At 67.2% G+C, this 8,108-nt stretch overlaps 2 protein-coding genes across 2 annotated transcripts in view; one reads left to right on the forward strand and one right to left on the reverse strand.

The window, feature by feature from the left end:
- EMIHUDRAFT_422285 (hypothetical protein) overlaps positions 1-1,071 on the reverse strand; it is a 4,062-nt gene extending 2,991 nt beyond the window's left edge. Inside the window, exons 1-5 of the mRNA XM_005763335.1 lie at positions 911-1,071; positions 763-809; positions 629-702; positions 444-484; positions 162-310 (exon numbers count right to left, since the gene is read on the reverse strand). Of these exons, the coding sequence (XP_005763392.1) occupies positions 162-310; positions 444-484; positions 629-702; positions 763-809; positions 911-1,049 (450 nt within the window). The 5' untranslated portion in view covers positions 1,050-1,071. The remainder of the gene's footprint in view (positions 1-161; positions 311-443; positions 485-628; positions 703-762; positions 810-910) is intronic.
- Positions 1,072-2,973: 1,902 nt separating this feature from the next.
- EMIHUDRAFT_465176 (hypothetical protein) lies at positions 2,974-3,981 on the forward strand (the record flags this gene model as incomplete). Its single annotated transcript, XM_005763336.1, has 3 exons — positions 2,974-3,364; positions 3,439-3,772; positions 3,805-3,981. 2 exons carry the CDS (start codon positions 2,974-2,976, stop codon positions 3,642-3,644), a joined length of 597 nt encoding a protein of 198 aa, XP_005763393.1. The 3' UTR covers positions 3,645-3,772; positions 3,805-3,981.
- Positions 3,982-8,108: the final 4,127 nt, after the last annotated feature.

Below are 8,108 nucleotides of genomic sequence, written 5' to 3' on the forward strand. Positions count from 1 at the left end.
GGGGGGGGGGGGGGGGTGGAGGGCGGGCGGCGAAGGGGGTGTTGGGGGCAGCGCGTTGGGCGGCGCGGACAGAGGCGGCGGGGGGCGGGTGGTGGGAGGCACCGAGGGAGTGGGGGTGCTGGAGGAAGTGTCTAGGAAGTGTCTAGTGTCTAGGGAGGCACCGAGGGAGTGGAGGTGCTGGAGGAAGTGTGAAGGAAGCGTCTAGGAAGTGTCCAGGAAGTGTCTAGGGAGGCACCGAGGGAGTGGAGGTGCTGGAGGGCGGAGAGAAGCTTGATGGTCATCTTGATCGCGTCCGACTCGGTGAAGTTCCCTGCCGCGCAGCGGCCCACACACGCTCACCCCTCCTCTCCCTCGCCACAGCGACGGCGGCCGGGCGGCGGCGGCGGGTGGGCTGGGCGAGGGAAGGTGGGAGGGGAGGGGCGGGCGGGAGGGGCGGGCGGCACCGATCTCGACAATCTTGTCGAAGAGCTCGCCGCCCTCCATCCTGCGCGCCAACCAAAGCCGCCTCAGAGCGCGACGTCCCCGCCCACCCTCGCAGCGGGGTTGCTCGGGTGCGGCTGGCGCGAGAGCAGCGAGAGAAGAGAAGGGGAGGGCGGCGGGCGCGAGGGGTGCGGGGACGCGCGCGCACAGCTCCATGAAGAAGTAGATTCGGTCGCCCTTCTCGATGACATCGTAGCAGCGGACAATGTACGGGTGATTGACCTGTTGAGGAGAGGGCCGTGAGGGTGGCGCGAGCGGGCCGGCGAAGGAAGTCTGGGCCGCCTTCTTCAGAATATCGACCTCGGTCTGGACCAGCGCCATTTTGACGTCTGTGGCGCCGCGGGGAAGAGGCGATGACGCGAGCCGCAAGTGTGGCGGGCTGCATATACACATGTGTGGTGTGCGGGCCGGGCAATCGCGGGCGGCGCACCGGCCGGCTTCTTCACAATCTTGATGGCGCACTGCTTGTTCGTCGTGATGTGGATTCCCCGCTTGACCTTTGCAAAGTGGCCCGAGCCCAGCTCCTCGGCGATCCTCCAGCCTCCCACCGTCTCCGCCTCTCCAGCCATTTGGCCCCGACAGCCGGCGGAGAGTCGTTGTGTTTGCAAGAAATACGCCCGGACTTTCTTTCTTTCTTGGCTAGCGCACCACACCCCTCTCCTTGAGGTTGAAGACCTCCGCAATGCTGTCGATGAGCAGCTCGGAGTCCGCCTTGATCTTGGCCGGGATCGCCTTGAGGCCGGACACGATCGCGCCGTAGCCGATGGTGCCGATGAGCTCGTTGAGATAGGCGGCGCCCGGGGTGCCTTCGTAGCCGACGGCGGCGAAGCTGCCGCCCGCTGGCCAGAAGCGCGGCTTCGGGGACGACACACGCGCCCCCGCGCACCAGCGGCGTGCGACAGCGCGAACACGCTGGCGAGCAGCAGCAGCACCTGCGGCGCGGCGGATCGGGTCGGCGGTGCCGCATCCGTCTTGCAGATGGGCCAGATGGGGCAGATGGAGCCGCGCCTGCGGGAGAAGCAGGTCGCAAAGGTCCGAGGAGGCTCACCGACGGACAAGCCGCCACCGACGGCCAGCGCGCAAAGGAGGAGGAATCTCACACCGGGCGGGCCTCCGGAGGAGGCCCGCCTTGGCACTGAGTGGTGAGGTGGGGCCGAGGCATCTCTCGGGGCCCGGCTGAGGGCGGGGGGAGGGAGCGGTGGGACGGGGCGATGGGATGGGGGCGGTGGAGACGAGGACGGGGGACGACGACGGAGCTGACCTTCAAGGAATCTTCTCAGGATTCCCAACCGGCTTGTTTTAGCGCGTCTGAGAGAGAGATTTTTAGCAATACCAAACAACTCTAACACTCACACGTCATTTGGGGCCTGGAGCCCTGTTCACGCGCGCGCGAGACGTGGCACGTGCAGACAGGGTTGCCAGGTGAGAGCGAATGGCGCGGTTCACGCCTCGCACAACAGAGAGAGAGATGCGCTCTGCATGGTGGGACATAAAAGAAAGCGAGTACTTTTGGGCGAGTAGGCCGTGCGGTCAACGCTGCCGCGCGCGACTTTGCGCGCGAGGCGGCGCAGCTTGAGAACGGCGGTGGGCGAGAAGCCGCCGCCGAACGTCTCGTGGAGCAGCAGGTTGAAGTTGTTGCGCTTGACAAAGATCGCGTCGTGGTAGAAACCGCGATGCGCCTTGACGTAGCCGTGGCCGTTCTTGTGGTCGAAGGGTTGGCCGGGCTGCCCGCGCGCCTTGCAGCCCATGTTTAGGCGGCGGGCCTTCTCCTCGGTGTTGCCGAAGGCGTAGGAGTGGCCAACGGAGGCGGGCGTGCCGCCGCTCGAGGCGTTGCCAACGCCCGCCGAGGAGGGCTTGAGGAGGGGCGTCCAGAGCTTGACTTCATTCACCTCATCGCATCCTCCCGGGCCAGCGTGGGGTTCCGCGAGGTCGACCTTGTACCCCTCGTTGTACTGCCGGGTGAGCTCTGGTTTCTCCTTGTCACCGTGCACGACCGGCGCGTTGGCCGGGGCGCGCATCGCGTCCGCCCAGGCGGCGAGGACGCCGTCGTGGGGCCGCCGGTGGTGGGCCTTGTTGTAAAGGTAGTCGCCGAAGAAATCGTTTTGTCGCGTCTGTGCCAGTCCCGTGCCCGGTGTCGTGCGAAAAGCGTTGTTTTTTTCCGCCGATAACGTCGTTGTTTGCAATAAATCGAGGCAAATGACGTCGTATCCTTGCCAGCGAGGCCTGTGTGGTGGCGGCGTGCCGTCCTCCCATCCCTCCCTTGGGAGATTTCTTTCTTTTTCGTTGGGGTCCAAGCACCAAGGCAGAGCGAAAGCGAGCGCCCGAACCGTGCACGGAACTGCAATTTTTTTCTCGAGTTCTCGAGTGGGCAGAGCCCGGAGCCGGGAGCGAGGCGAGACCGAGTCCCTGCGTTTTTCTTCAATGTCACGGGGGAATATGCGTTAGGCGATAGGCGCCGCAGACCATCAGACCTTGGTCCGCCTCAAAGTGCCCATGCTCACGGTCCCTCCTCCCCAGCCCCGGCGCCGCCCAGCCGTTCTCGCCGTCGCCGCCCTGGCTTGTTTGTTTCTCGCGGGCGGCGCCCTCACCCCTTCGCGTGCGGCGGCGGAGGACGACGGGACCGCAGCCGACGAGAACGCGGCGGCAGGGAAAGCGGCAATCACTGCCTTCTATCAGATTGTGGATACGCTTCAGAAAACTCAGACCGCCCAGAACGCCTACTACGGCCAAGTCGGGGCGGCGTACAAGGCAAAGTCAAACGGAGAGTCATCCGGTCCCTCCGGCCTAGATCGCGCCGGCACCGACGCCGCAATCGGCGAAGTCGGCTCTCTGCAGGACCCCGTCCAGAACAACATGCTCGACGCCGGGTCGGCATTCGTCACAGGTGCCACGCCCCGCCTCGCACCCAGCCCTCCTCTCCCCCTCCCGCACGGCGGTGACATGGTGCGTCTCGCAAAGGCGACGTGAAGAACCAGACCGAGATCGACGCGCTGATGGCGAAGGACGGCGCCAAGCACAAGACGGCCGCCGCGATGCAATCGAGCGCCCTGCTCATGTCCGTCCTCGGCCAGGCGGGTAAGGCCTTCGGCGCTGCCGCGAGCGCCAACGCCAAGCACGCCTTCAAGAGCAAGCCGGCGGTGGACGAGGGGGACGAGCGCCTGTGAGCGCTCGCGGCACTGGCGCCGCCCCGACACCCTTTGCAGTAGGGCCCCGGCTAGGTAGTGCCGCACGGGCAGGCTCCGGCATGTGCATTGTGCAGCCTACCGAGACATGTGCATGTGCGTGCACATGCGCGCATGTGCATGCACATGTGCATGCACATGTGCATGTTGTATGTGTGTCCCTGGTGCCCTAGCGCGCTAGCTCGTGCCTCGTTCCGTGTGCAGCGTGCTCTCGATCCGTGCAGCGTGCTCCCGATCCGAGCGAGCGAGCGAGCGAGGCCGAGGGGGTGCAGCGGCCGGCGCCAGCTTTATGTTTATCTTTGCTGGAGATCCTTCCCCACCGTGCAGTGCCAGCCAGCAGTGGGCCCAGTGCGTAAGCAAGTACGAAAGTATGTATAAAGGAAGCAGGCGGAGCCGAAACACATGCTTTGCAGACCAACGGGGGACACCGACGACCGACCGACACGGTATGCGGCTAAGACGGGCAATGACGCCAGAACGCTACGCTGGACCCCAGCATGAGCGCGGGCGCGGATCTCGAGCGGCCTCACTAACAACAAACCCAAACCGAAAAAAAAAACGTGGCATTGAGGACGTCCGAAATTCGGCGCACAATGCTCATTCCGACGCCCGCCACATGACGCCCACCGCCGCCGCGTCGGTCGGCGCGCGCCGACGCCGACCATCACCACCGACCGACGGCTCGCACGGCCGTGCGGTGAGCAAAAATTTGGGTCGCTGCGCGCCTGCCGGATGCTCTGCGACGTCTGGACGCTCGCCAGAAACGCCAGGAAGCTTGCCTTCCACCCCTGGGCCCGAGGGCGAACGGCAGTGGTCGGCAGCCACTGCGACGCTCCGATCGGCTCCTCGACCTCATCGCCTGCGACGAGCCAGCATGGCTAGTCGCTCGACGGCAGCCTGCTCAGTAGGCTCTTGGCATTCTGTACAGCCTCGCCAGGTTCTCTGAGACGGCCTGCAGGGCCGGCGCGGACCGCCTCGGGCGCGATGGCCCTCCTCAGTACCTACCTCTGTGATGCCTGTCGGCTCTCCAATCTCGTCGCCGGCGGCAGGCCCGCATGGCGCGCTGCTCGATGGCAGCCTGCTCAGTACGCCTTGGACAGTGACTTCTGCCTCGCTGCTCTTACTGCAGCCGCCTCCGGGGCCGGCGCCGGCCGCCTCGCTTCGCCAGTGCTGTCTACGCCGGCGACACGCGTGTCGGCTCGCCGCCCGCGTCGCCCGCGGCGGGCCCGCATGGCGCGCCGCTCATCGGGAGCGTTCCCAGCAGGCTGTGCAGGGCAATCTGCCTCACTCAGGGCGCCGCCGCCGCTGCGCGGGGCCGCCACCGGCGCTGCTACCGTGAACACTGCCGCCGTGTACGTCACCATCGCCTCTCTTCGTCGCCGATCTCGCCGACGCCGCTCGCCGCTCGCCGCCGCCCTGCCCTGCCCTGCCCTGCCCTCGCACAAACACACACACACACACACACACACACACACACACACACACACACACACACACACACACACTTACACGCACACATACACACACACAACACACCCTGCCCCAACCTCGAGCGCCCCGCGCCTCCCGCCTCACGCCCTGCGCCTCACGCCGCGTGTCACGCACGCCCCGCGCCCCGCGCCCCCTCTTCTCGCGCCTCACGCCTCCCTCCCCACCCTCTCAAGCATTTCTCCTCCCTGCTGCTCGCCGACTCCTCCTTCCCCCGCATGACCGACGACTACCCGTCCTTCGGCGACTCCTCCCTCTTCGGCGCCAACGTCTACTACCGGGGGACCGTCGCCCTCGGGCGTACTGGAATGATCCCAGCGGCACACGTCTACGAGGGGGGGCTCCGAAAGGTCGGCATGCCTGGCATGTCGGCTTACTAGGCAGGTCATTGACCTCCCCCCCGCTTGTCCACCCGGCGTGAGGGGCGGGAGCGCAGCCATTCCAACGGCTGGGAAAGTTTCTGAACGGCCGTGCATGCATCTGCATGCCGGCTTACTAAGAATGTCCCTCGCTCCTGCTCCTCTCTCGGAAGACGCGCGCCGGCCTGGGGGACTCGCTTGCGATCCCGCTCCAGCCAGAGGCCGCGTGAGGCGTGTGGGACGGTGCACGCTGGGGCTCGGCCCCGAGTGCGCTGGCCTCGCGTCTCGAGGGGAGGGCGACTCGTAACTGAGGTTCGCCGTCAGAGACAGTCGTCCTCCCCTCAACCCGACGAGAGTGGGCGGGCAGTCCCCGTGGCTGCAGTCGCGCTTCCGAGCCGACTCCGCCCCTCTCTCCACCCGGCCATTCCAACGGCCAGGCCGCTCGCTTAAGGCTGATTGGCTAGACGAGCGGTCTACCTCCAACGGGGCGGTCCGGGAACGCGTGGAACCTGCCCACCTCGGTCGGTGGGAGGTGGTTTGGCGCCGACGGACCGCCCTCTCCACCACCCTCGCCCAGGGATCTACAACGCTGTCTTAAGGTCCGACAGGTTCGGCACCGGGCACCGCCTCGGTATACAAAATGCGCCTGCGGCGGACCCTCACAGATCACAGATCACAAACCCAAACCCACACCAGGGCCGATTTCCAAAGTAAAGTCGCGCCTTCGATTCCGCATTCGCATGGAGACGAAGCGGGAGGTGCTAGCTCCGCTCGCCGCGCAGGGCAGCCTCGCCACCCGCAACGCAGGGCTGATGGCGCAGTACTTTGTGGTTGGGATCGTGTCCGGCGGCCTGCCGGCGACAATGTACGGTGTGTTCGGCATCTACCTCAACGTGCCAGGCTACGTCTATGGTGCGACGGGGGCGCTCTGCCGCCTGCCGTGGTCGTTCAAGATGTTTCTCGGCGCGCTGCACGACAACGTGCCGGTGCGAGGCCTCCGGCGGAGCCCGTACATGGCCCTGGGCTGGAGCGTGTGCGGTGCCGCCCTCCTCGCGCTCGCCGCGGGCGGGCTGCCGGATCCCTACTGGTGCGCCGACAGCGGCGGCCACTACGTCACCACGTGCGACACTCCTCACAGCAGCCACCCCGCGTGCGTCCCCTCGGTCGACTCGCCTCGCGACATCGGCGGCGAGGCTGCTGCGGCGCCGTGCAACGCCGCCGCCGCCGCCGGGGCAGGGTGGGTCACCTGGCTGATGTTCGTCGCCACGCTGGGGTACGTGTGCGCCGACGTGGCTGCCGACGGGCTGACCGCCACCCTTGCGATGCGCGAGCCGATCGAGAGCCGAGGCGACGCCCGCGGAGAGACCCGCCCGCCCTCGGGCCTCGCCTCCCTCCCGGCTAGCCGTCGGGCCCAACCACGCATAGGCACGATCCAGTCGTCGGTGTACCTCTGCAGGCACGGAGACGAGGGTAGCCGAGAGGGCGGCTGAGCCACCCGGGGCAGACTTGTGGCCAACCCTATGGCGGCCCAGCTTGCCGCATCCTGAGCCAAGTCGGGACGGTGCCCGCAGGCAGATCGGGATGATGCTCTCGTCGGTGATCGTCGGCTTTGGCATGAACGGCCCCGAGTACGGCGGCAGCTTCGCGCGCGGCCTCTCCTTCGAGGCGGCAGCATAACGCAATGTCATCCGATAGAACACGGTAGCTACTCGTTCCGAGGCTGCTCTCGTTCGAGATCGCGGTCTCCGCCTCATCCCAACCCCTGCTCCCAACCCCTGCTCCCAACCCCTGCTCCCAACCCCTGCTCCCAACCCCTGCTCCCAACCCCGCGCGTCGGCCTGCTCCCGCGCCTGCCTCGGCCTCGCGCAGTCGTCGCCTTCTTCTTCCTGACTCACGGCTCTGTTCCCTCAGGCCGTCTGCCTCGTCTTCGCGCTGCCAGCGCTCGCCATGGCGCCCACTTCGCCGCCGCCCGCCACCGACGAGCCGTGTGCGACACTCAGGGGGGCAGCGCATGCCACGGCTGCTGGTAGGCGCCCGCCTCGCTCCTGCTGGTGCCTGACTTGCCGGCCTCGGCCCCGTTGCCGCCGCTGCGGCCCCACCTCGCTTGCTGCGTGCCGCGGCGCCTTCAGCCTCCTCACACCCCTCCGGCGCTGTGAGCAGGTCTTACCTCGCGGGTGTGTGGCGGCTGCTCTGCTCGCGCTTCTTCTTCTCCCTCATCGCGTACGGGCTCGCCTCCACCACGCTCGGCTCCGTCGCCTCGCCGGCCGGCATCGGCGTGATGCGCCACTGGTGCGACGTGCAGAACCTGCCCCGGCAGATGTTCGGGCTCGCCGGCCGCGGCATCTTTGCGGTCGGGCTCGCGCTCACCCGCGCCTACCTCATCAACGCAAACTGGCGCACCTCGATCGCCGCCACCACCCTCGCCACGATCGTGATCGACGTGCCCTTCACGGCGTGCGCCGTCTTTGACATCATCCGCAGCCGTGCGCCGCCGCCGCCGCCCCGCCCCGCTCACCCTGTGCCCATACATGTGCCCATACAAGCGCGTGACCCCAATCCCGTCCGCCCCCTCTTAAATTTGGGAACCCCCCCCCCCCCT

The sequence above is a fragment of the Emiliania huxleyi genome, assembly GCF_000372725.1.
Source record: "Emiliania huxleyi CCMP1516 unplaced genomic scaffold EMIHUscaffold_64, whole genome shotgun sequence".
Lineage (NCBI taxonomy): Eukaryota > Haptophyta > Isochrysidales > Noelaerhabdaceae > Emiliania > Emiliania huxleyi.